Source organism: Heloderma suspectum, chromosome 16 (genome assembly GCF_057233095.1).
Source record: "Heloderma suspectum isolate Gila_16-S chromosome 16, 16-S_ref, whole genome shotgun sequence".
NCBI classification, from domain to species: Eukaryota; Metazoa; Chordata; class Lepidosauria; order Squamata; family Helodermatidae; genus Heloderma; species Heloderma suspectum.
This window is the reverse complement of record NC_139473.1, coordinates 23,378,176-23,406,118: the sequence shown is the minus strand read 5'-3', so window position 1 is coordinate 23,406,118 and position 27,943 is coordinate 23,378,176. Positions and strand designations below refer to the sequence as shown.

At 52.2% G+C, this 27,943-nt stretch overlaps 1 protein-coding gene across 8 annotated transcripts in view; it reads left to right on the top strand.

Annotated features, from left to right (window-relative positions):
* Positions 1-27,943, top strand: part of PITPNM3 (PITPNM family member 3) — a 107,030-nt gene that overhangs the window by 17,399 nt on the left and 61,688 nt on the right. For 7 of the 8 annotated variants that reach the window (XM_084822765.1, XM_084822762.1, XM_084822759.1 and 4 more), the window contains exon 2: positions 23,141-23,236. In XM_084822765.1, coding sequence (XP_084678891.1) covers positions 23,141-23,236 — 96 coding nt within the window. Of the gene's footprint in view, positions 1-23,140; positions 23,237-23,806; positions 24,106-27,943 lie in introns of those variants that run through there. The other variant, XM_084822763.1, reaches the window with a different exon arrangement.

Below are 27,943 nucleotides of genomic sequence, written 5' to 3'. Positions count from 1 at the left end.
TGAGGAAAGAAGGGAAGCGAAAAGCAAGGGAGAAAGGGGAAGATACATCCAACTGAATGCAGAGTTCCGGAGAATAGCAAGGAGAGACAAGAAGGCCTTTTTAAATGAACAATGCAAAGAAATCGAGGAAAACAACAGAATGGGAAAGACTAGAGATCTCTTCAAGAAAATTGGAGAGCTCAAGGGAACGTTTTGTGCAAAGACGGGCATGATAAAGGACAAAGAAGGCGGGGACCTAACAGAAGCAGATGAGATTAAGAAGAGGTGGCAAGAATACACAGAAGAACTATACAGGAAAGATCTGAATGTCCCTGATAGCCATGATAGTGCGCTCACTGAACTTGAGCTGGACATCCTCGAGAGTGAAGTCAAGTGGACCTTAGGAAGCATTAGTAACAACAAAGCTAGCGGAGATGACAGTATTCCAGCTGAGCTATTTAAGATCCTAAAAGATGATGCTGTTAAAGTGCTGCACTCAATATGCCAACAAATTTGGAACACTCAACAATGGCCGCAAGACTGGAAAAGGTCAGTTTACATTCCAATTCCAAACAAGGGCAATGCCAAAGAGTGTTCAAACTACCGTACAATTGCACTCATTTCACATTCCAGCAAGGTGATGCTCAAAATCCTACAAGCTAGGCTTCAGCAGTATGCGAACCGAGAACTACCGGAAGTACAAGCTGAGTTTCGAAGAGGCAGAGGAACGAGAGATCAAATCGCCAACATTCGCTGGATCATGGAGAAAGCAAGAGAATTCCAGAAATACGTCTATTTCTGCTTCATTGACTACGCTAAAGCTTTTGATTGTGTGGATCACAACAAACTGTGGCAAATTCTTAAAGTGATGGGAGTACCAGACCACCTTACCTGTCTCCTGAGAAACCTGTACGAGGGTCAAGAAGCAACAGTAAGAACCAGAGATGGAACAACTGAGTGGTTCAAAATTGGGAAAGGAGTACGACAAGGCTGCATATTGTCGCCCTGCTTATTTAACTTATATGCAGAGTACATCATGAGAAACGCCGGGTTGGATGAATCACAGGTCGGAATTAAGATTGCTGGGAGAATTATCAACAACCTCCGATATGCAGACGATACCACCCTAATGGCAGAAAGTGAAGAGGATCTCAAGAAACTCAACATTAAAAAAATGAAGATCATGGCATCTGGCCCCGTCACTTCCTGGCATATAGAAGGGGAAGAAATGGAAGCAGTGACAGATTTTACTTTCTTGGGCTCCAAGATCACCACAGACAGTGACTGTAGCCATGAAATTAAAAGACGCTTGCTCCTTGGGAGGAAAGCTATGGCCAACCTAGACAGCATAGTAAGAAGCAGAGACATCACCTTGCCGACAAAGGTCCGTCTAATCAAAGCTATGGTTTTCCCAGTAGTAACGTATGGCTGTGAGAGCTGGACGATAAGGAAGGCTGAGCGCTGAAGAATCGATGCTTTTGAACTGTGGTGCTGGAGAAGACTCTTGCGAGTCCCCTGGACTGCAAAGGAGGTCAAATCAGTCAATCCTAAAGGAAATCAACCCTGAGTGCTCATTGGAAGGACAGATACTGAAGCTGAAAGCTCAAATATTTTGGCCACCTAATGCAAAGAGAAAACTCTCTGGAAAAGACCCTGATGCTGGGAAAGACTTGAAGGCAAAAGGAGAAGGGTCTGGAAATAGCATCACTAATGCAATGAATATGAACTTGAGCACACTCCGGGAGAGAGCGCAGGACAGGAAGGCCTGGCGTGCTATGGTCCATGGGGTCACGAAGAGTCGGACACGACTGAACTACTGAACAACAACAACAACAACATGGAGAAGGACCCCTGAAGATGATCTTAGCGTCCAGGCAGGCACATATGGGAGGAGGCTGTCCTTCAGATAATTTGGCCCCAAGCCGTTAAGGGCTTTGAACTTAATACCAGCGCTTTGAATCGGGCCTGGAAATAGACTGGCAGCCAGTGCAGCTGGAAAAGTACTGGGGTAATGTGATCTCATTGGCCAGTTCCTGTTAACAATTGCGCTGCCCTATTTTGGACTAGCTGAAGTTTCCAGACCCTTTTCAAAGGCAGCCCCACGTATAACGCATTGCAGTAATCCAGATGAGAAGTTATCAGAGCATGGATAACTGTAGCAAGGCTATCTCTGTCCAGATAAGGACGTAGTTGGTATACCACCCTAAGCTGATAAAAAGTGCTCCGTGCCACCAAGTTTACCCATCCCTCAAGTGACAGTTCTGGGTCCAAGAGCACCCCCAAACTACGAACCTGATCCTTTAGGGGGAGTGCAACCCCCTCCAGAACAGGTTGAATATCACCTAGCTGGGCAGACGAACCACCCACTCACAGTACCTCCGTCTTGTCTGGATTGAATTTCAGTTTATTGGCCCTCATCCAGTCCATTACCGTGCCCAGGCACTGATTCAGAACAGCCATGGCCTCACCTGGGTTTGATGAAAAGGAGAGGTAGAGCTGGGTGTCATCTGCATCTTGATGGCACCTCAGCCCACACCTCCGAATAACCTCCCCCAGCGGTTTCATGTAGATGTTAAACAGCATGGGGGATAAAATAGAGCCCTGTGGCACCCCATGGCATATTTGCCATGGCACAGAGCAATAATCCCCCAGCACCACCTTCTGGAATCAGCCATCCAAGTAGGAGTGGAACCACCAGCGCAGTGCCTCCAATTCCCAGCCCAGACAACCTGTGCAGAAGGATACCATGGTCGATGGTATCGAAAGCTGCTGGGAGGTCCAGGAGAATCAATAGGGTTGCACTCCCCCTGTCCCTCTCCTGGCAGAGATCATCCCACAGGGCAACCAAGGCAGTTTCCATTCCAAACCAGGCCTGAAGCCCAATGGAAATGGATCTAGATCGTCTGTTGCCTTCAAGAGTGCCTGGAATTGTCCTGCAACCACCTGCTCAAGCAGCGGGGAGGACATAGGCAAATGGGAGCGTGTCCGGCAGGTGGTGCAGTTGGTCCGGCAAAGGGCAAGAGGTCTGGTCAGGTGTCGAGCTGGCACAGGGTCCTGCGTGTGGTTTCTTCAGCGTGCAAAGGCCTGCTTAGTCTAGAACAATGGGCCCCGTGCTTGTTTCTTGGAGCGGGCCACATGGAGTGTGCAGCTTCTGTAGGCTCCACACGGAGAGAGTGGCATCAGGCAGGCACCAATCCGCCTGTCAGCAGTTGCTGGCTGCCTGACGCTGAGGAGGGGGTGACCTTCCTGTCAGCAGCTGCGCCGCTGCCTGATCGCCTCTCTTGGCTTTCCGGGTTCTAGCCCCCCCTCGGCCATGGCTTTGGGCCAGTCACAGACTCTCAGCCCAGCCTACCTCACAGGGTGGTTGTGAGGGTAAAACGGAGAGGGGGAGGGTTGTGGTGCTTCTCCTAAAGTTCAGATGAAATCTGCCTGCCTGCCTGCCATTTCCCCCCTGCTGGTTCCAGTCCTGCCCTCAGGAGCGACAGAGGACGACAGCCCTACTCCGCCCTCTGCATGGCAGCCCCCCAGAAGGGACGGCCGCAGTGCCTCCCTGGACCCCTCCTCCTTCAGATTAAGCACGCCCAGGTGGTCCAGCTGTTCCTCCCAGGGCTCAGTTGCCTGGTCCCTCCACCACCTGGCCACCGGATGATTTGGACTGCAGCTCCCATCCTGCATGTCCATTGGCCATGCTGGATGGGAATGATGGGAGTTGTAGTCCAGCACATCTGGAGCGCCCCAGGTTGGGGGGAGGCTGCTCTCATTACACTGGTGTGGGGGGGAGAGGCCATGGCTAAGCCGACGGAATGGCCGCCACGTCCTCTGCATGCCCAGCCTCGGAGGGGAGGGGGAACCCACCAGAAAATGCAGAAAGAGACACACACCCCCAGCACCCCTGAAAACAGCAGTTGTGTCTGCCAATCAGGGACTGCGCTGGCAACAAGGACGCCAAGGCGCCGGCCACAAATGTAGGCAGCCAGTGAGCTAACAGTGACGGGGGGGGGGGCACACGCACACAGCCAGCCCCGGTGACCTGGCCAACAGTGGCCCCATAATGGCCAATCCTCTGGCGCTGCTCACGGAGCCCCCATTGTGGAGCACAGCATGCCCCAGGAGGAAAGGGGGGCGCTCGCTCGGGACAGCCCTCCGCCCTCTGGGCAGGAGACTGCAGAGAGCAGGGGCAGCCCTCCTGGGGCAAGGGCTCAAAACCCCCCTGGGAGGGGGCTCCTGCCAAAGAGTGGGGGGGCAGGAGCTCTTCCAGCCCGAGGGCCAGGCGCCGCTTAAGAGAAGCGGGGGGGGGGTGCCGGGGGGGCAGTCCCCAGCCTAATTGAGTTTAAAGCTGGGGTTTAAAATTTGGAAAGGTCTATTTCTGGCGTGATGCATTTCAGGGTTTTCATTTTAGTGGACTAGCTTCGGCTATCAGGCAGTATAGAAATGCGCATAGATCAAGAAGTGCCATGGCGCTCTGCCTCCCCTTGACCCCTCCTGCTTCCGGCTGTTTCCTGCTGCGGGCCTGATAAAGGAGGACGGGGTTTCTTTTGCAATCCCTCCATGCGTGCGGGAGATCCTCCTCTGCCCAGTGCCTCTGCTTGCAGCATGTTGCTAGAGCAGGAGTTCGCATGCGTGTGGTGGGGTTATAAATGGCCGTCGTTGATCGCTTTTTATTCTTGCAGGCGATTTGGGATGATTTAAACATGGGCTCCCCCCTTAATATCATTTCGTCAAGTCCTTTCAGGTGTCTGCCCCCTCCCCTGAAACACAGATGCACACTTTGGGCAACTTGTCCTCGAGGGGAGCTTCTGCCTGCATCCTTCCACTGCCTGGCTGCCTGTGTGAAATGCGCAGCCTCTGGTCTGAAGGGCACCTGATAACAGCAACCCACCCCATTGCTGTGCCAGCAGGAGCCACGTGATGCCGGAGGCCCTTCTCCATGCAGACAAGGAAAGCGCGCAGCTCTGTGGTAGAGCGCCTGCTTGCCAGGGACCTCAGCCTGGTTCTGCACATTTACAGGATTTCAGATAACCAACCCAGGGTTGGAGGAGACACTGCTGAGCTCAGTGGACTTGGCTGGAAACCGCCTCGTAGCTTCACAAGCATGCAGAGAGCAGGGCTGGTCTTGATGGGGGAAGGGGGTGCGGCCCGTGTATGTCTTCATTTTTGTTTTCCACATCCAAAAAATGTGCACCGGGCTGCTTGAGTGCGCAGCCGCCGAGGCTGAAGGAGAAGCCAAGCCACCTGGCCGGCCTGTCCTCGCTTCGGCTTCCTGAGGTTAAGAACATCAGAAGAGCCCTGAGTCTGGATAAGACAGAGGTCCATCTAGTCCAGCATTCTGTTCCCACAGTGGTCGACCAGATGCCTCCAGGCAGGACATGGTGCAACAGCCCCCCCCCCCCGCGTTCCCCAGCAGCCGGGGCGCACAGGCTCACTGCCTCTGATCCTGGAGGTAGCATGGAGCCATCGGGACTGGCAGCCATTGGGAGCCCCCTCCTCCATGAGTTTGTCTGACGCCCTTTTCAAGCCGTCCAAATTGGTGGCCATCACTGCGTCTTGTGGTAGTGACTTCCATAGCTTAACTGTGTGCAGTGTTGCTCCTGAGCTGGGCTCTGACATGGTGTGGTGGTCCCCTGGCTGGGTCCTTGTCAGGTTCCAAAGTCCACCCCCCTTGGCTAGACACGTATGTGTATCCACTCACTCCCCGCCCCACCCAAACACTTAAGACCAAGCAAGTATTTCTGCAGAGGCTTGGATCCTCTAAATACTGATTTGGGGCTTGCAAGCTTCTCTGTCCAAACTGGGGGTAGATAGCGTCCCCCCACAGAGATCCTTCTGAGGAGGAAGGTGAGGGTGGTGGTCCTGGCCCAGCAACCCCCACCCCTGAAAAAGCAGTTGGGCGGCTCGTCCCCCTTCTCACTCTGCCCAGCCACAGTTGATCCCAGGCCATCATTTGCTTTGGACCTCCCCCTTCTGGCAAGGAAGGGAGAACGAGGGTGGCTCCCAAAAAGGCCTGTGGAAAACAGCAGGACCAGGATGGGTGCTGTCCTGCCTCCAGTCCTCGAACAGCACAACCTTGGAAGGGATGGAGATCAAGAGAGGATGCTTTGCTCCCTGGCAGAGGGTGTAATGGAAAGAGTGTCTGTGCAATAGAAGCCACTCATAGAATCATAGAATAGTAGGGTTGGAAGGGGCCTGCAAGGCCACCGAGTCCAACCCCCTGCTCAATGCAGGAATCCAAGTCGGAGCATCCCTGACAGATGGCTGTCCAGCCTCGTCGTGAAGGCCTCCAGTGTGGGAGAGCCCACCACCTCCCCAGGTCATTGGTTCCATTGTCGTATTGCTCTAACAGGAGGTTTTTCCTGATGTTCAGACGGAATCCGGCTTCCTGTCACTTGAGCCCATGATTCCGTGTCCTGCACTCTGGGGTGATGGAGAAGAGATCCCGGCCTTCCTCTCTGTGACAACCTTGCAAGGACTTGAAGAGCGCTGTCATGTCTCCCCTCAGTCTTCTCTTCTCAAGGCTAAACACGCCCAGTTCTTTCCGTCTCTCTTCATAGGGCTTTGTTTCCAGCCTGGCCCATGGATCCAGCCCACCCACTCTTCAGGATGCTGGACGTGTGAGTGATGCTCTTATGACCGAAACCGGCCCCTCCCACCCTGGCTGGCCATTGGCTGCAGGCTGAGGAGGAGGATGTGGCTGCCAAGCAACTGGCGGTGGGCCAGATTCCGCACTGGAGCGGAGGGTGCTGGACTGGCGATTCCTGCGCCTCTTGTGACTGATTGGCCCCCCTCCCCTCACCTCCCGCCACAGGCAACACTGCCAGCCTTGAGGGGAGAAGCACAGCCAGGGCCCAAATCTCTCCCCAGCACCCGGATTTTGGGCTGCCCTGAGCGGATCATCCAGGCAGGCCAGCACAGGGCGCGGGGAGGCTCCGGCGGTCCCCGAGGTGCTTCACTGTCCTTGCTGAAGTGCCCGGACAGGCCGCCCTGGCCCCGCTCTCCACACTGCTGGGTGCTGCTGCCAGATGTGTCGCATCTCGCTGAATGGACTCACTCGTGTGAAAGAGAACTTTATGTATTTATCCTTATTACTTTATATCCTGCCTTTTCCCCTCCCGGGCAGCTTGCATGATCCTCCTCCTCCAGTTAATCCTCACGACAACCCTGTGGGGTAGGTTAGGCCATGAGCAGGGATGGGCAAGCGAGCAGTGTGCGAGATTGCTCGGGTCCTCCGGATGTTGCCTCACTGCTCGTCTCGTGCATGGTTCCTGTTCCCAGTTGCAATCCCTGCTCGCCCTGTGCGAACGACGCAAATTGAGCTGCGATAGAATGTGAAACGGGCTTGGCTTTCCTCCATAGACTAAATGGGGCTTTCAATCTGCAGGGAGAAATTGCACAAATCGGGAAATTCACACAACATCAAATGGGGGGGAAGTTGCACAAATCGAACACGTGCACACATCCGGCAGGCTGCGAACGTTCTTTGGTGGACTCGCGCTCGCAGCTTTGAACAGAGCACACCCACGCGTTTTGTGAGCAAAAACGAAACACATCTCCCTAGCCGCCCCAGGAGTTTCAGGGCCGAGTGGGGGCTAGAACCCAGGCCTCCCAACTCTGAGTCCAAGACTAGGCACTACGCCACACCGGAATTGGGCCTTGCGGAAGGGCTCACTCTGCTCAACGTTGCCGTGGCGGCAGGGCTCGTTCAGCGACAGTGTGTCTGTCCAGCCCCCTCCCCCGATGTTTTGCTGCCTGGGGGGCCCTGTCCCGCTCCACAGACTGAAGGTGGCTGGGCTAGCGGGGCTCTTTCTCCCGCCCTGGCAATGGGACAGTGTTTCCACTGCAGCAGCCAAGCCCAGCAGCTCCACGCACGGCCCTCCTGTGCCTCACTGCTGCTGCCCCCGCTGCCCTTCAGCACCTGCTGTGTGCACGGCTGCCCCTTTCCGCCTAGATGGCTGCCCTTCTCCACCTAGCCGTGGGGCCGGCCCTGTGCCGGTCTCCGCCTTTCCGAGCCTGTGGAGGCCCTGGTTCCTGTGGGGACGGAGGCGAGGCTGTTTGCCTTGGATGGCCGCATGCAGGACAGATCCACTGGGGCAGCTTTTCAAGGCGGGGGGGGGGGCTCCAGTTGCTGTGTTTTCTGCTGTCAGATGGGGAGAAAGACCCGCTTTGCCAGCAGTTGTGAGGATGGGAAAGCTCCACCGCAGAAGTCTCACAGCAGCTGCAGAGAGGGGCCACCCGCAAGGCGAAGTGCCCCAAATAGGTCTGTTGTTGTTGGGGATGCCGTAGCTGGCTGATGGTTGTGTTTTAACCCCTGGGCTTCTCCGGACTGTCTGGGCTGGGCAGGGCTTCCTCGGGGGTTGGGGGAGAGGGAGCCATTTCTCTAGCTTGAGGGGGCACAGCCTCAGCCAGCAGCCTTCAGGGGCTCCTTGTCGCTCGTGAATGGTGGGAGGCAAGGGAAACGGCTGCCACTTGCATGCGCCGTCCTGTTCCTCCCAAGGGCCTAGGGAGCCAGGCACTCTGCTCCCCGCCGCAAAGCGGCCCAAGCTACTCTTGTGCAGGCTCTCGGGGCAGGGGCCGTGTGTGGGGCATGTGCCAGCCTAGCCCCACTTCTCACTTTGCAGCCCTACAAGCAACATGATCCCCCCTCCCCCCGGTGTATCCACACCAGCTTCCAGACGTGTTGGCACACGCCCCCACATCTGGATGGTGCCAGGTGGGGGGAGGCTGATCTACACTATAAATGCCTTTTCCTGCTAGTCCAAGTGCCTCGGCTTCCCCTAAAGGATGCTGGGAATTGTTCTTGTGCCCCGAAAATTTTCTGGTGGCTTCTAAAGGTCTCTGCTTCACAGAGCTGCGATTCCTGGTGGTGGAGGTGGGAGTGGCTGTTACACTAGTTTGCAGCCGTGGTGTCTGTGTAGACACTTCCTCCCCCCTGCCCTGGGCCTGGCATCTAAGGGCTGCTGGCCCCCTCCTTTGAAGTCAGCAGCCAGGAGAGGCAGTGGAATGGCAGCCTTTGGGCAACCTCGGTGTCCTTTTTGGCTCCCTTTCACCCCGGCTTCATAATTTGAGCAGGTCACACCAGGACTGATAAGTTTTGCACGTGATGGCTGAGCTCTGGAATGTGTGATGTAATAATTAGGATGTGGGGGCATCTGAGCATGCACAGAGTACCTCACCCCTGAAGCGCCAGGCGTCCCTTCTCTACATCCCCCTTTCTGCAGTCCTCCTCCTCCTTGCGCCCATGCCTCTCTTCACCTTCTGGCTGCCCGTTCTTCTCTGGCGTTTCCCCAATTTGGCTTAATTAAAATCAATGTCTGGCTTTTCATTCAACGAGCCATTAGTGGCTGATTCAATTTCTGTGAATTAATAGGAGGAGCTTTGCTTTTTCCTGCTTCTTTGCTTTCAGTGGGCAGGCACTGAAGCTCACGCTTGCGATCTCCCACTGCCAATCCATGTTCTGAGAAGCAGGCTGTCAGCCGGCCCTTTGGGCTTAAATGGAACTTTGCACATTCATTGGGCGGGGCTTGGTTATATGGTCTGTGGGAGATGAGCTGTGATCCACAATTGCCCCTTGTCTTCTCCCCACTGAAGGGCTGTGGGTTTTCCAGCAGCAGGCAAGGTTTGAGTCAGTGGTTCACCTCCATCTTGAAAGTGGCCATTAGATGGGGCTCAGGGGGCGGATCAGTATCTGGATCTCCAGATCAATATCCCCCCTCCCCCTGCATTTGTGACCCCTCTTCCAGAGTATGGGATTTGTGGGACAAATTGGGGTCCCACCCTGGTTCTCCTCCTCCCCTATTAAATTGAGACACAGCGGTGGTGGAAGAAGAAAGTGGGAAGTCTCTTGCCCATGCTGTGTTTTATTCACTTCCATTTGTTTCTAGTATTTATGTTTTTAAAATAAAATGAAACAACACCCTGTAACAAATTCAGAAGAAGCAACAAACAAACCACGCACGCACACAACATGTACTCCAGTGGATCCAAGTTAATTTCTGCTGGCTTAGCACCATAACAGGTTTTTTTATGGCTTTTTCAAAACAAATCTGAGAGGAGCATGTTACTCTCTCCAGGGAGCGCTCCGGAGCTACCACCAAAGCCCTGCGCTTTGTCAGATCCCATGTCTAGTGCCTGGAGAGTTCTCAAAACATGGCTGTTGGAGCTTTATCCACCCCTTATTAGCCCCACCCCTCCCTTTGAGAAAAAGATACGAAATGGTGACATTAGCCAGAACGGGCCTCCCGAACAGGTGCGGAGCGCCTTCCTGTCGCCACTGAGCAATGGCCGTTTGTCCCCAAATATTCTTCAGGGGAAGAGGCTGGGCTTCCTTCCAAGGGAGAACGCAGCCCGAGAGCGCCATCCCAGCCTAGCCTGTGCCCCTTCCCCCTTCCCGGCGTAGAGGGCCACAGTGGTGGCCCCACCGGCACGGCCCCTCCTCTCGTAACCAAACTGTCCACAAACTGGCGAGTCTTTCTAAGAGAAGGCCAAGTCCACACGGGGTCCATCTCCGCTGCCGCTCGCTGCTAGTGCGACTTGGGTGCCTGTCGCCTCCGGTGCTTTGCCTAAAGCCAAGTGGGTGTTGCGGGGAAATGGCCCGGGGCTGCGCTCTGTCTGGAAACAGTAGCCTGGAGAAATGGCGGCAGGAGGCCATCTCAGCCAGTGAGCTGCCGCTTCATGTCTTTGGGCCTGGGGGACACCTGCTTCCCTTTAGTTTTGGATGGGAGATGTAGATTTGTTGGGAGAGCAAACAGAGCCTCAGGCAATATTGAGAGCTCTCCCAACGGAGCTTGTGAGCTGCCCAGAGAGCTTCGGCTGTGGGGCAGTATAGAAATGTAACACACATACCAGTGAAGGAATTCGAAAGAGAAAAGTTGAAAAAATGCATTCTTAAAGAGGGTGCTTTTTCAAGAAAGTTCCTTTCATGCCAATTTAGCAGCCAGGAAAAGAGAGAGTAAGGACACATTCTTATGCTTGTTTAAGCAGAAGTCCTACGATTCCCAGCATTCCCTAGCCAGCACAGCTGCCTGGGAATGCTGGGAGTTGTAGGACATTTTTCCGTCTAAGGATGCATAGGATTGTGCCCTAGGATTTGTTCCTCTATGTGGATCCTTCAGCAAAAAAAATTACTTCGGGGGATGTTCACAGCATGTCAAACTTTGCCAGCAGCCAGCAGTACAGACTTTTATAGACCAGTGGTGAATATCTTTCTGTGAAAACCCATATTAAACATAATAATTATGATGTGTTGATACAGTGCCATCAGCGTGAATGAGGCTTGACAGAGAAGAATGGTCCAGGTCTGTGCTGCAAGGAGCTTAGTAATCTTAAAACTCAACACAGGGAAAATAACGGGAAGGGGCGGGTCTGGGATGGGATGGAGCAGGGTGGGGTGGGGTGGGGGAAGAGGAGCGCCGTGTGCGGTGGGTTAGCTGCCGGTGCTCAGGGTGTTTCCAGACGAGGCTGCTATGGTGCAATCTCCCTGTGTCATGCAAAGCAGTAAGAACAGTCATATCTGGAATGGTTTTAGTAATTGTTTTCTGTGTTTATGGTTTTATTTTAAATTTGTTGTGCACTTCATGGCCTATTGGCAAAAAAATGGTGGCATAAGTATGTTAATATTGTTGTAGGCTCAGTCCTTCAAGCACACACTCTGGCATTCTGACACAGGGCACACCAATTAGTAAGACTTTTTTATTGTAGCAAATCCTACAATAAAAGCTTAATTGTTACACTCTTCAGAAATCATATACAGTCAGGGCCAGAAATATTGGAACAAGGATAACTGTTTTGGCAGTTGGCCTCTGTACACCACCACATTGAAGTTGAAAGGAAACACAGCCAGATGGGAGCAAAGTCAGGACTGTCAGCTGTAATTCAAGGGGTGTGACAAAAGTGGGGCACTAACCAGGAAGGACAGCCAGTGGCAGACACACACCCCCATCGTTGGCGGCTCATAAGTAACGGAGCAAACCAACATCATTTCAAACTTAAGGATCGCCTTTAATACCTGGATGAAAATCCTTTGCAGCCAATGACTGCCTGAAGTCTGGAACCCATGGACATGACCAAATGCTGAGTTCCCTCCCTCGAGATGCTTTGCCAGGCTTCACTGCAGCTGCCTTCAGCCACTGCTTGTTTGTGGGTCTTTCTGCCTTCAGTCTTCAGTAAGTGAGAAGCATGCTCTGTTGGGTGGAGATCCGGTGACTGACTTGGCCATTGAAGAACATCCCACTTCTTTGCCTGGAGAAACTCTTGGGTAGCTTTTGCTGTATGTTTTGGGTCATTGTCCATCTGCAATATGAAGCGGCATCTTATCAGTTTGGCAGCATTTGGCTGGATCAGAGCAGAAAGTACAGGCCTATGCACTTCAGAATTCATCCTGCTGCTTTTATCAGCAGTCAGGTCATCAATAAACACCAGTGACCCGGTTCCATTGGCAGCCATACATGCCCATGCCATATCCACCATGTTTGACAGATGATGTGGTATATTTTTATTATTATTATTATTATTATTATTATTATTATTAAATTTATTAATCGCCCATCTGGCTGATCACCCAGCCACTCTGGGTGATGTACAGCATACAATAAAACAGTTTAAAACAATACAATTCTACAATAAAAACATTTTCTAAAATACCCTAACCCATCCCAAATGCCTGCCTGAACAACCACGTTTTTAATGCACGATGGAAGCTCATTAAAGAGGGGGCATGACGAAGTTCCCTAGGGAGGGAGTTCCACAGAGTGGGGGCCACCACAGAAAAGGCCCTCTCCCTCGTCCCCACCAGTCTGGCTGTCCTGGCTGATGGGACAGAGAGAAGGCCATCCGAGGCTGATCTTGTTAAGCGGCCTGTCTGGTGCTGCTGGAGGCACTCCTTAAGATAGGCTGGGCTGGAACCATATAGGGTTTTAAAGGTCAAAACCAACACCTTGAATTTGGCCCGGAAAACAACTGACATGGACAGCTGGGAGTCCAAAATGACCCCCAGGCTGCGGACCTGGTCTTTCAAGGGTAGCCGTACTCCATTCAACACCAGGTCAACATCCCCCCACCTCCTCTGGTCTCCCACCAAAAGTACCTTGGTCTTGTCAGGGTTCAGCTTATTCCTCCCCATCCAGCCACTCACCGTCTCCAGACATTTGGACAGGGATTCTACAGCCAACCTTGGTAAAGATTTGAATGAGAGGTAGAGCTGCGTGTCATCCACATATTGATGACACTGCACCCCAAACCTCCTGATGATAGCCCCCAGCGGCTTCACATAGATGTTAAATAGCATCGGGGAGAGGATGGAACCCTGTGGCACCCCACAAGTGAGTGGCCACGGGTCCAAAACCTCCTCTCCCAGTGCTACCCTCTGGTACCTGCTGGAGAGGAAGGACCGGAACCACCACAATACGGTGTCTCCAATGCCCAACCCCTCCAGGCGGTCCAGGAGGATACCATGGTCAACGGTATCAAAAGCCGCTGAGAGGTCGAGGAGAACAAGGAAGGAGCATTCACCCCTATCCAGAGCCTTTGGATCATGAGTTGTTCCTTCTCCATACTTTTCTGTTCCCATCATTCTAGTACAAGTTAATCTTGGTTTCATCAGTCCAAATAATCTTATTCCAGAACTGGGAAGGCTTTTTAAGGTGTTTGCTGGCAAAGGCTAATCTGGTCTTTTGGTTCTTGAGCGTTCCCAGTGGTTTGCACCTTGTTGTGAGGCCTCTGTATTTACATTCATAAAGCCGTCTCTTGACTGTAGATGGTGACAATGACATGCCTACCTCCGCAAGAGTGTTCTTGACCTGGCTAGATGTGAAAGGGTTCCTCTTCACCATGAGCAGCATTCTGCAGTCATCCACTTTAGTTGTCTTCCGTGGTCTTCCAGGCCTTTTGCTGTTGCTGACCTTGCCAGTTAATTCCTTCTTTTTCAGGATGTTCAAAACTGTTGTGTTGACCACTCCCACTGTGTTTGCTATCTCTCTGATGGGTTTATGTTGTTTCCTCAGCCTAATGATGGCCTCCTTCACGCACATGGACACCTCTTTGGGCTTCATGTTGGGAATTCCAGTGAACAGCTACCAAATGCAAATGTAACACTCAGAACCACCTCCAGGCCTTTCATCTGCTTGTTTGGTCAGGAGGCACCCAGGAAACAGGCCACGCCTGGCCATGCAGCTGCTTGTCAGCCATTCGTTCCATTACTTATGAGCCACCAACGATGGGTGTGTGTGTATGCCACTGGCTGTCCTTCCTGAATGGTTAGTGCCCCACTTTTATTTATTTATTTATTTATTAAATTTATTAATCGCCCATCTGACTGGTCACCCAGCCACTCTGGGCGATGTACAACCCCCACAAAACAATTTAAAACAATAAAATTTCACTTTTGTCACACCCCTTGAATTACAGCTGGAAGTCCTGACTTCGCCCCCATCTGGTTGTGTTTCCTTTCAACTTCAATGTGGTGGTGGACAGAGGCCAACTGCCAAAACAGTTACACTTGTTTCAATATTTCTGGCCCTGATTGTTGTTGTTGTTATTCAGTTGTTAAGTTGTGTCCGACTCTTCGTGACCCCATGGACCACAGCACGCCAGGCCTTCCTGTTCTCTGCTCTCTCCTGGAGTGTCCTCAAGTTCATATTCAGTGCATCGATGGTGCTATCCAGCCATCTCATCCTCTGCTGTCCCCTTCTCCTTTTGCCTTCAGTCTTTCCCAGCATCAGGGTCTTTTCCAGGGAGTTTTCTCTTCGCATTAGGTGGCCAAAATATTTGAGCTTCAGCTTCAGTATCTGTCCTTCCAATGAGCACTCAGGGTTGATTTCCTTGAGGATGGACTGATTTGACCTCCTTGCAGTCCAGGGGACTCGTAAGAGTCTTCTCCAGCACCACAGTTCGAAAGCATCAATTCTTCGGCGCTCAGCCTTCCTTATAGTCCAGCTCTCACAGCCATAAGTTACTGCTGGGAAAACCATAGCTTTGATTATGGGGACCTTTGTCGGCAAGGTGATGTCTCTGCTTCTTACTATGCTGTCCAGGTTTGCCATAGCTTTCCTCCCAAGGAGCAAGCGTCTTTTAATTTCGTGGCTACAGTCACTGTCTGCGGTGATCTTGGAGCCCAAGAAGATAAAATCTGTCACTGCTTCCTTTTTTTCCCCTTCTATATGCCAGGAAGTGATGGGGCCAGATGCAATGATCTTCGTTTTTTTAATGTTGAGTTTCAAACCAGCTTTTGCACTCTCCACATTCACCCACAACAAGAGGCACTTTAGATCCTCTTTGCTTTCTGCCATTAGGGTGGTATCGTCTGCGTATCTGAGGTTGTTGATAATTCCCCCGGCAATCTTAGTTCTGACCTGTGATTCATCCAACCCGCGTTTCTCATGATGTACTCTGCATATAAGTTAAATAAGCAGGGCGGCAATATACAGCCTTGTCGTACTCCTTTCCCAATTTTGAACCACTTGGTTGTTCCATGTCCTGTTTTTACTGTTGCTTCTTGTCCCTCATACAAGTTTCTCAGGAGACAGGTAAGGTGCTCTGGTACTTCCATCTCTTTAAGAATTTGCCAGAGTTTGTTGTGATCCACACAATCAAAGGCTTTAGCATAGTCACTGAAGCAGAAATAGACGTTTTCCTGGAATTCTCTTGCTTTCTCCATGATCCAGCGAATGTTGGCGATTTGATCTCTAGTTCCTCTGCCTCTTCGAAACCCAGCTTGTACTTCCGCTAGTTCTCGGTTCGCATACTGCTGAAGCCTAGCTTGTAGGATTTTGAGCATCACCTTGCTGGCATGTGAAATAAGCGCAATTGTACGGTAGTTTGAACACTCTTTGGCATTGCCCTTCTTTGGAATTGGAATGTAAACTGACCTTTTCCAGTCTTGTAGCCACTGTTGAATGTTCCAAATTTGTTGGCATATTGAGTGCAGCACTTTAACAGCATCATCTTTTAGGATTTTAAATAGCTCAGCTGGAATACTGTCATCTCCGCTAGCTTTGTTGTTACTAATGCTTCCTACGGCCCACTTGACTTCACTGTCGAGGATGTCCAGCTCAAGTTCAGTGAGCGCACTATCATGGCTATCAGGGACATTCAGATCTTTCCTGTATAGTTCTTCTGTGTATTCTTGCCACCTCTTCTTAATCTCATCTGCTTCTGTTAGGTCCCTGCCTTCTTTGTCCTTTATCATGCCCGTCTTTGCACAAAACGTTCCCTTGAGATCTCCGATTTTCTTGAAAAGATCTCTAGTCTTTCCCATTCTATTGTTTTCCTCGATTTCTTTGCATTGTTCATTTCAGAAGGCCTTCTTGTCTCTCCTTGCTATTCTCCGGAACTCTGCATTCAGTTGGGTATATCTTCCCCTTTCTCCCTTGCTTTTCGCTTCCCTTCTTTCCTCAGCGTCCTGTAAAGCCTCATCAGACAGCCACTTGGCTTTCTTGCATTTCTTTTTCTTTGGGATGGATTTCGTTGCTGCCTCCTGAACAATGTTACGGACCTCCGTCCATAGTTCCTCAGGCACTCTGTCTATCAGGTCTAATCCCTGAAATCTATTCCTCACCTCCACTGTATATTCATCAGCGATATGATTTAGGTCATACCTGAATGGTTTAGTGGTTTTCCCTACGTTCTTCAATTTAAGCCGAAATTTTGCAAGAAGCAGCTCATGATCTGAGCCACAGTCAGCTCCAGGTCTTGTTTTTACTGACTGTATAGAGTTTCTCCATCTTTGGCTGCAAAGGATATACTCAATCTGATTTCGATATTGATCATCTGGTGATGTCCATGTGTAGAGTCGCCTCTTGTGCTGTTGGAAAAGAGTGTTTGCTATCATCAGCGTGTTCTCTTGGCAAAACTCTATTAGCCTTTGTCCTGCTTCATTTTGTACACCAAGGCCATGCTTGCTGGTTATCCCGGTGATTTCTTGACTTCCTGCTTTAGCATTCCAATCCCCTATGATGAAGAGGACATCTTTTTTTGGTGTTAGGTCTAGAAGGTGTTAGTTCTAGAAGTTGTTATAGGTCTTCATAGAACCGATCAACCTCAGCTTCTTCGGCCTCAGTGTTGGGGCATAGACTTGAATTACTGTGATGTTGAATGGTTTGGCTTGGATTTGTACTGAGATCATTCTGTCATTTTTGAGATTGTACCCCAGTACTGCTTTTCCCACCCTTTTATTGACTACAAGTGCTACTCCATTTCTTCTAAGGGATACTTGCCCACAGTAGTAGATATGATGGTCACCTGAATTAAATTCGCCCATGCCTGTCCATTTTAGTTCGCTGATTCCCAAGATGTCGATGTTCAATCTTGCCATCTCATGTTTGACCACCTCCAGCTTACCTTGATTCATTGATCTGACATTCCAGGTTCCTAAACAATATTGTTCTTTACAGCATCGGATTTTCTTTTCACCACCAGACACATCCACAGCTGAGTGTCCTTTTGGCTTTGGCCCAGCCGCTTCACTCTTTCTGGCACTACTTGGAAATTCCCTCTGCTCTTCCCCAGTAGTATATTGGACACCTTCCGACCTGAGGGGCTCATCTTCCGGCGTCATCTCTTTTAGCCTTGTGATACGTTCCATGGGGTTTTCTTGGCAAGAATACTGGAGTGGGTTGCCATTTCCTTCTCCAGTGGACCATTGTCATTTTGTCCGAACTCTCTGCCATGACCTGTCCGTCTTGGGTGGCCCTGCACGGCATAGCCTATGGCTTCACTGAGTTATGCAAGCCCCTTCGCCACAACAAGGCAGTGATCCATGAAGGGGGCCCCTGACTGTAGCTGATAGTAATTAGCTATATGATTTCTGGAGAGTGTAACCATTAAGCTTTTACTGCGAGATTTGCTGCAACAAAAAGATCTCACTGCTTTGGAGTGTCCTGTGTCAGAATGCCAGAGTGTGCCCTTGAAGGATCGGGCCCATGACAGTTGTTAACAAAATCACCTACAGAGTCCAGATGTTGTCATCTTCCAGTTGTAGCTCTCCTGTGGTTCCCCACCACTTTGTCCTGATCTTTTATTTCCACAAAAAGTCAGCTGAGGAGCAAAAGACGGACGAGCTGTGCGAGGCCTTTGGGTTGTGCACTGGGAGCCCTTGGCCTGGAAGGCCCCAGAGGTACAGGGGACGCTTCAGTTGCACGCTGGTGGTTTGGGGGCCCTGGCTGGCATAGGCGGCTCCCAGCTCACCTGGGCTGCTCTGCCTCCTTTTGGACCAAGGGCCAGACTAGGCCTGCGGCTTAAACATGCAGGCAGCACTGGCTGGGCTAGTAATTGCCCTGAGCAAGTGTGGGGGGTTAGCCCTTCCCTCCCCTCCCCTCCCCTGTTCCAGTCTGGACGAAGACCCCTCTTTTGAAGCCGGAGTTTGCTTTCGGCGGGGGCATCCCCCTTGGCAACAGTGCGGGGTGGCCTCCCAGTGGGAATAGCACCTTCCCCGGGAAGAGGTTTTCCTCAGGACCCCAGAGTAGGGTAGGAAAGGGTTAAATCCTGATCATGCTCATCACCCCTCCCCAGCCGATGTTGTTTGCTTTTTTTTGAGCTCCCTGCCAGTTCCAGCTCTTGCCTGCTTCTCTGCCTTGCCTCAGCATCCCTCCTGCAGTTTGCGTTGTGCAGTCTCCGTGCTGTGCTCACTGTCATCCCACACAGTTCAACCAGCAAGGTCTCTCAGTCTCTGAAGTGTGCAAAGCCTTCCCAGCTGGGCCCCCTGGTCTGCCATGGGGATGTGGCGATGGACCTCCGGCAGAGGTGCCTTTAAGTTTGGGTTAGGCGAACGCATGGAGGAACAGACGATGTCTGTTCCTGGCCATGAGCCGCACCGGCTGAACAGACCCTCCCGCTTCTGCCACAGTCGACCTCTGCATATGCAGCTGGTGAAGATCTTCCATTGCCTTCAGGGCCTGCGGTAGGGCTTCCCTGGGGCATACGCCAGCCCTGCAGTGCTGGCACTGGAGTAGGACTGTACTGGCGTCTACCATTGGCACCTGTAAATGCCTGGGACGCTGCTGGAGATGCACAAGGACATTCTTGGGGCACCTGGTGGACGCCGGTCCTAAACATCTGTCCTCATCAGCCCCAGCACTCAATGAGCCAGGCCTTCGTCAGCTCCTCCAGCTTAATTTGGAGGGGTTCTTTGTGTGCCGGGGAGCACTTAGCACTAAGTGGACTTTATTTAATGTAGCCAAGCAATTAGCCTTCCCCGGGTTCCTTGCCAGCTAGGCAAAGTGATCGAGATATTGGCTCCATGCGCCATGTTCATGAGCCATAATTGCCTTTAGAAAACTGTGGCCTGAGACAGAGAGAGAGAGAGAGAGAGAGAGAGATTAAGTGGGTTTAGCAGGATTAATAGAGTGGACTTGGCTAAAGGAGGAACACACCAAACATTTAGGTTAAATCTGCCTTGGTGTCTACTGGGGTGGGGGGGGGGGGAAAGGCAGAATCAAGGATGATAGTAAGAGTGCTATTCAGGCGTTGGGATGTGTGGACTGCCCTGCGAGCACAGACTGCTCGGAACGAGTGGCCTTCTCCTCAGGCAGCTTGGGCACAGGAGCCTGGGAGGGTGGAAAGAGCTGGGGATATCAGCTGCTTTGCGAGACCTCTGGAATGAGTCCCTTGGCAAGGAGCTCTCCAGTCCAGCGCCCTCTGGATGCACTGGACTGCAGCACCCACGGGCCGCGCGGCTGGGAATGAGAGACTGGGCCAGAGGCTGGGGAAGGGGCTCTCTTCCATGCCCAGCTGTCCTCCAGGGCCGTCTTGGGCAGAGAGAGGCTGTCTGAGATCCGTTGACCTGGAGATCCTGGGGATTGAACCTGGGCCTTCTGTGCATGGGCAGGAGCACCACCACTGAGCTGTGCCCCCTTGACTGTTTATCTTGGAGAAGGGGAGAGCGAGGGGAGGCATGACAGAGGTGTACAAAATGATGCCTGGTGTGGAGAATGTGGACAGGGAGGCGTTTTTCTCCCTCTCTCCTAATAGCAGAACCCAGTGGGGTCGTCCCATGAAGCGGATTGGTGGGAGATTCAGGACAGATAAAACGGAGGGCTTCTTTGCACAGCGCAGAGTTAAACCATGGACTTGGCTACCACTTTGGGTGGCCTTAAAAGGGGAAAGGACAAATTCCTGGAGAAGGCCACCAGTGGCTACTAGTCCCGATGGCTCTGTGCTGCCTCCAGTACCAGAAGCAGCGAGCCCATGTACACCAGCTGCTGGGGAACATGGGCAGGAGGGTGCTGTTGCGCTCCTGTCCTGCTTCTGGGCTTCCCATGGGCAGCTGATTGGCCCCAGTGTGAACAGGATGCTGGACTAGATGGGCCCTTGGCCTGATCCAGCCTCCGCTCTCCTGATGTTCTTACGACAGAACAGTTCCGGGGTCCTCGGTGGGCTCCACAACAGCCAAACAGGCCCGAAAGAGGCCGACACAGCAGCAGGCCCCGGCCTGGGACAGACCGTGCAGGCTGCCACGACCTCTTCCAGAATGGACCCCAGGCCTGGCCGGGGGGGACCCCCCCTCGGCGCTGTGCACCTCAGGAGACTGGAGTGGCCCCACCCCTTTGGATCTCCCCGTGAGAGACCCTCAGTGGGCCCATCCCCCTCTAATGGCTTTGGGATGCTGCCATGTTCTTTTAAATATATTGATGGAGCCATAGAGTTGGCTTGGCAGGGACCTCAAGGGTCATCTGTTCCAACCCCCTGCCCATGCTGTGGCACCCCTGACGGGACATCCATCTCTCTCAGAAAGGACCGCCTGCCGCCTCTGGGAGGGCCTGCTCCACCATCACGCCACTCATGTCATTGGGAAGCTCTTCCAAACGTTTAATCTGAAGCAGAATTGAGCAACTTGGTGCCTGCTGGACATTTGGGACTCCGACTCCCATAGGCCTGGACCATTGGCCATCCTGGCTGGGGTGGATGGGAGTTGCAGTCCAACACTTGGAAGGTACAGGTGGGCAGCCTACCCCTGCTCTAAATCCTGTCTCTTGTCGTGTGATCCCACTGGCATGGGTCCTGGCCGTCTGGCACAGGAGAGCAATCTGTGCCATTATCTCTGCGGCATGCTTTCAAATGGTGAAGATGGTGATGGTATTGCCACTGAGCAGCCTCACACCCAGGTCCTTCAACCTCTCCCCATAGGGCGGGGGTCGGCAACCCTGGGCCCGTCAGCCACAAGGCATCCCTCTGCCTAATGTTGAACAGGTGGCACTATCCCAGAGGGAGAGAAGGAGCGGGAAAATGTACTTATTTACTGTCACCATTTACATGCTGCCTTATCTGCTAAAAAAACCATCAAGGCTCTTTTGTGGGGAGGGGGGAGAGGCTGAAATGGATGGTGGGGGGTGGGGACCCTTTGCATGTGACCTTTGGCGAGCACCCTCTGTCCTTCCTCAGAGCCTGCTCGAGCAGGGGAGCGAGAAGGGCTGGGCAGAAGGAGAGGCCTGCAGCCCCCGATGAATGACCCGTGGGAATGGGCCCCCCTGGCAGAGAAAAGCTTCCCCACGCCTGACAGGGACTGAGCTCCTGGCCCCTCGCCACAGCTGTCATCTGCTTTTGAAGGCATCCTGCCTTCCAGAATCGGAACAGTCGGGTCTTGGGTGATCCTTTATCTGCTTTGGGTGGTATCTGAGGGCTTTTTAGAGTCGTGTTGGTGCTGTGGGTGTGTATTTCTAGCAATAATAATTAAAAATTGCTAATTAAAAATAGGTAGTGCAGACAGTTAAAGATGCCCTTACTTTCTAAGGCATTTGCAGGCAGGAAGGGGGACTTGTTTACTGTTTTGCATGTTGTTGAAGGCGTAAAATGATATTTTTCTTGGCTGGTCTTGCTGTTCTTGTTTTATCATTTTACTTATTCCTAAAATTTAAAAGCAGGCCTCCATCCACAAGGGATCCCAGGGAGGTGTACACAGCATTCCAAAACAAGCAAGTGCATCTGACATTCTCTCGGCGTGCCAGCGGCGTCCACAGTAGCACACCTGTTGTACACACAGTAACACACCTGTTTTCCACTCTTTGAGCTGGAAAAGGAAATGCCAAACCTTATAAACAGCCCCAGTGCACGGAGAAGGGCCCATCACCTTGGAGCTTCTCGCTGGACCACTTCTGTCAACATAGCATGACACTGGTGTGGGGCCAGGGGAATCCGAGGCCTGGCAGGGGCCGCCCCTTCTTCCTGGCTTTGGCCCGTCTGGCACGGGGATGTGCCGCAGCAGCAGCCTCTGTCGGTGCATCCCGGCTCGTGGGCTGGAGCGTTTCCCCTGGCAGAGCTCTGTGCCAAGATCTGCCCGCCCAGGAGCTCCCTAGGCAGCGCATCTGGTATGTGGGGCTGCACCCGAACCTCACATCATCTCTGGGCGTTTTGATGATGTGGCTGCATCACCCTCTTTTCTCAGCACTGAGGTGTGGGCATGCTGGACTTACTCCAGCAGGGCGAAAGGTGGTGGGAGGCGGGGGGGCACATGAGATGGCCCTTTCCTTGGATAAGTCACCCCCCAAGCACCCCTGGAGTGCCGCCTCACTGTCCTCTCTGCCATCAGAGCTCTGGCAGCAGAGGGGCAACGGCAAGTCCGCCACACAAAGGAGGCTTCTCGGGGTGGACTTCCTTCTCTGCCTGTGGGTGTCAGAGGAGGTCTCCAAAATCCTACGGTCCCTCGGCTGCCCTCCCAGGGACCATAGGACACCGCCCTTAGTGGATGATATTTTTTCTCCATATTAGCAATACGACAATGGAACCCATGACCTAGGGAGGTGGTGGGCTCTCCCACACTGGAGGCATTCAAGACGAGGCTGGACAGCCATCTGTCAGGGATGCTCTGACCTGGATTCCTGCATTGAGCAGGGGGTTGGACTCGATGACCTTGTAGGCCCCTTCCAACCCTAACATTCTATGATTCTTTGATTCTATGATCTGTTGTAGTTCAGCGACTGATTACATCTGCATAAATTTTGCATAGGAAAAGAAGTTCACAAGACCAAAGTGCATTTCCTTAGAAGAGGCATTCTCCTTTCCCTCTCTCGAGATGCCGCTTGGATTCCTCTGCAGTATTTGCAAGCTCATGTCATTAAAATACCTTTCTTTTTGGTGACCAATCGGGGAACTTTTTAATTGATCAAGAAGTTTTGCTTGGACTCATTGTTGCAGGCCTCAGTCTTTTTTGCTAATGTTACTCTCTCCCCTCCCCCTTTTGCAGCTGGTTTACGCCAATTTAGCTCCCAGTGGCCCATGCAAGGCATCCTCAGTGACTCCGTGGAGAGCTCCGACGACGATGAATTCTTCGATGCACGAGGTTTGCAATAATAATAATAACAACAACAACACTAATAATTATACTGTAGCCTAGCACTTTCAAGTGTGTTTCACATGCATGATCTAATTGTAATCCTCACAGCCGCCCTGCTACATTTTTCTCCTTTTAGGATTTTATCGAAAAGCGCTCCTCCGGGTCTCTTTAATATCACCTTTGCGGAGGGCCGTTGGCAGTTGCTGCTACGCCTTCTGATGTGGGGCTCGTGGGACCCCCCCCGCTCAGCCGGAGCACCGCGTGGCAGGCGCCTCCTGTGGTCTTCGCGGGGCGGCTCCGCCTGGGCTCAGTTGTGTTCCCGAGGCAGCCTGCTGGGGTGTTGCTGCAGAAATCAGAGACTACCACAGTGCTGCCAGCTTCTGCCCGCTGCTCACCCTCAAGAGCTGCTTCTCCCAGCCTGATCAGCTCAGGGACTCTGTCGCTAAAATGCAGTTCTGCCTGGTGACGAAGCACGTGTGGCTGCCTGATGCAGCAATGTGTAGCTAGATAAACCGAAAGGGCAGGAGGGCGGAAATCCCCCCTCCCTCGCAGTTTGCCTTGAGGAACGGAGGGAACAGACATGAATGTTACTGTGCAAGGGAAGCGACGAGATCGCTTGAGCACTGCGGATGCTCACTCCAGATGCTTCCCCGTGAGCGTGCGGAGAGGGCTGGTTTGGACAGGATGAAGCCCACCATGACAAAACCTCCTTGCCTTGCTGCCTTCAGCCTTGGCTTTTGGGGAGGGGGCCTCTGGGCAACTGATCTTTTGCAGAGGAGCAAAGGTGCCGTGGGTCCCTGTGAAGAGAGCCCCAGGATCTTGGCAGAATGTGGGGCCTGGCCCACTGGCCCCCGCCCAGAAGGACATTCTCCCAGGCAAGCCCATCAAGATGAGCCCTTCTGGAGGGGGATGTCTGTGGGAGAATGTCCTGTGGGAGGGGGGTCTGTGTTAACTGCCTGTGTGGAGTTGGTATTTGTGTTTGGCTGCCCACACCTGGGTTAGGCATCACCTTGCCAAAAAAGGTGTGCTTCTGAGCAGAATTTGTAAGCCAGTTGCTGCGCTCTGTCTCTGTCACGCCCTGGTGTGACCCAGGCTTTGGACTTGGGGTAGGGCTGCACAAGGCAGGGAGAGTGGCTCCCCAGATGAAGGTGGATGGAGGGTTGCTCTTTGAAGCCGTGGTGATTTGAGTTGAGGAGAGGCCAGCGGGGAGAGCGAGAAGGCGAAGGAGAGAGCGAGAGCTGACTTTCTGTGACGGGTGAGACCTGTTCAGATGTGGGCTGTTTATATAGTGCTTGCAGAACCCCTGGAGGAAAAGAAGGCGAGGGAGAGGGTCCAGGGCAGATCTGTAATTTAGAGCATGAACAGAATCTGTCCTGGAACAGAGGCACAGAGGCCTCTCCATAGCAGCCCCAAGTGAGTAGTGACAGAACTGGTGACAATATTTTCTGTTCAAAAGGTTCCTTTATCTAAACCATTTTTTTATAGCTGGCCAATGGGAGACAATAATTACATTAATAAGAATTAGGTGTGGTGCCAATTCCCACAGATTATATAGAGACAGATAGCCTGGGACAGCTGTGATTCATATCCCTGGGAAATGCGCACGCGCACAGAGCCAGCATCAAGTTAAGACCATGCAATAGCCCCAGATCCCAAACAGTTCCTCTCCTTGTTCTGCAGGTATGATACCCTTAATCCTGTACTGTGGAGCTGAGGTAGCAGATTGACTATTGATTGAATGGGCACCACATTTAAAAGATTTGTGTGTGATTAATGGGGGTTTGTATCTAATGGGGTTTTGTATTTGTATTTGTAACCATGTTTAAAAGATGTGCGTGTGATTAATGAGGGTTTGTATCCCCCCTGCCCCAGAAGCATTAGCTGCTAGCAGTGCAATCCTATTTATGTCTACTCAGAAGTAAGTCCCTTTAAGTTCAGTAGTGCTTACTATCAGGTAGGTGGGCATAGGATTGCAGGTTTAAGGGGCATGTTTCTTGCCGTGTAAATAGGAGCAGACAAACTCCAGCTGAGAAACGGGCATTTCTGTGTCAGGAGCAGCTGCCATTGAGAGTGTCCCTTGAAGCTCAGATGGAGGCTGGGGTGGGGGTGGGGGTCAGAGCTGTGCCTGGCCGGGAGAGAGTCAGATTCCGCCACTCCTGCTGGTTCCTTCCCCAGGCTGCTATATACATAACAAAAACCTACCTGTCAGTGGCTTGGATGCCATTGTCCTCTGGAGAAGGGCTACAACTAGGGATGTCTGAAAGTGGAGGAATTAACATCCGTCCCTTTGTCATGGTCAGATCACTTCCTGCTGAGGTTTAGACTCCTGGCGGCCTTTCCCCTCTGCAAGGGTGGGGGACCTATTAAAATGGTCGGCCCCCGGAGATTAATGGATTCCGATGGATTCCAGAGGGCTCTGGGGGATTTTCCTGCTGGTATGGCTGGTGCTCCTGTCGAAGCCCAGGTCGCTCTGTGGAATGCAGAGATGACTCGGGCGGTTGACACGATCGCACCCAAGTGCCCTCTCCCTCTGCGCAGAGCCCGGCCAGCTCCTTGGTATACACCTGAGCTGAGGGCAATGAAGCAAGAGGAGAGACGGCTAGAACGCAGGTGGAGGAAAACTTGTGCTGAGTCTGACCGAACACAGGTAAGAGCCCACTCTCGAGCCTACTCTGTGGCGGTGAGGGTGGCAAAGAGGCAGCTCTTTTCCACCAGCATTGCATCTTCTCAGTGTCGTCCGGCGGAGCTTTTCCGAGTGGTTCGCGGCCTGTTACATTCTGGGCCAGGGGGAGAGACGGTGGAACCCTCGGTAGCACGCTGTGACGAGTTTGCGCGGCACTTTGAGGATAAAGTCGCTCAGATTCGTCATGAATTGGACACCACCATTAATGCAGTTCCATTGGTAGAGGCGTTCAGAGCACCGTCTGGTCCAGTTTTATTGGATGAGTTTCAGTTACTGAGGTCTGAGGATGCGGACAAGGTGCTTGGCCAAGTCCGATCGACCACTTGTGTGCTTGACCCTTGCCCTTCATGGCTTATTAAATCAAACAAGGAGGGGTTCTCTGGCTGGGTCCAGGAGGTTGTAAATTCCTCCTTGAGAGAGGGAGTGGTGCCTGCTGCTTTAAAAGAGGCAGTAATTAGACCACTCCTGAAAAAGCCTAACCTGGACCCAGAGGATGTTAACAATTATAGGCCAGTGGCCAACATCCCCTTCCTGGGCAAGGTGCTTGAGCGGGTGGTTGTAGGACAGCTCCAGGCACTCTTGAATGAAACGGATTATCTAGATCCATTTCAATCGGGCTTCAGGCCTGGTTTTGGAACGGAAACTGCCTTGGTCGCCCTGTGGGATGACCTCTGCCGGGAGAGGGACAGGGGGAGTGCGACCCTGTTGATTCTCCTGGACCTCTCAGCGGCTTTCGATACCATCGACCATGGTATCCTTCTGGATAGGTTGTATGGGCTGGGAGTTGGAGGCACTGCACTACAGTGGTTCCGCTCCTACTTGGATGGCCGATTCCAGAAGGTGGTGCTGGGGGATTATTGCTCTGTGCCATGGCAATTGTGCCATGGGGTTCCACAGGGCTCTATTTTATCCCCCATGCTGTTTAATATCTACATGAAACCGCTGGGGGAGGTTATCCGGAGGTGTGGGCTGAGGTGCCATCAAGATGCGGATGACACCCAGCTCTACCTCTCTTTCTCATCAAAACCAGGCGAGGCAGTGGCTGTTCTGAACCAGTGCCTGGGCACGGTAATGGACTGGATGAGGGCTAATAAACTGAAACTCAATCCAGACAAGACGGAGGTACCGTGAGTGGGTGGTTCGTCTGCCCGGCTAGGTGATATAATATATTCAACCTGTTCCGGAGGGGGCTGCACTCCCCCTAAAGGATCAGGTTCGTAGTTTGGGGGTGCTCTTTGATCCAGAACTGTCACTTGAGGCACAGGTGAACTCAGTGGCACGGAGCACTTTTTATCAGCTTAGGCTGGTATACCAACTGCGCCCTTATCTGGACAGAGATAGCCTTGCTACAGTTATCCATGCTCTGATAACTTCTCGTCTGGATTACTTTAATGCGTTATACGTGGGGCTGCCTTTGAAAAGATTGTTAACAGGGACTGGCCTGCGAGCTCATATTACGCCAGTACTTTTCCAGCTGCACTGGCTGCCAGTCCATTTCCGGGCCCGATTCAAAGTGCTGGTGTTAACATTCAAAGCCCTTAACGGCTTGGGACCAGGTTACCTGAAGGATCGCCTCCTCCCATATGTGCCTGCCCGGACCTTAAGATCATCGTCAGCGGCCCTTCTCCATCAGCCCCTGCCAAAGGAAGTGAGGTGGGTGGCTACTAGGAGGAGGGCTTTTTCTGCTGTGGCACCCTGGCTCTGGAATGAGCTCCCTAGTGAGGTTCGCCTGGCCCCTACATTGTATTCCTTTCGGCGCCAGGTGAAGACCTTTTTATTTTCCCAGGCATTTTAGCTTTCTAAATTTTTATCTTTGCTGTTTTAAATCTGTATTTTAAACTCCTGCACTGCTGCTAGGTTTTATTGTGGTTGTATTGTTATATTGTGGTTTTAATGTTCTATATATTTTAAATTGTTTTATTGTGTGTTGTTTGGTTTTAATTTTTGTGAACCGCCCAGAGAGCTTCGGCTATTGGGCGGTATAGAAATGAAATAAATAAATAAATAAATAAATAAATGTCCCAGGTGGG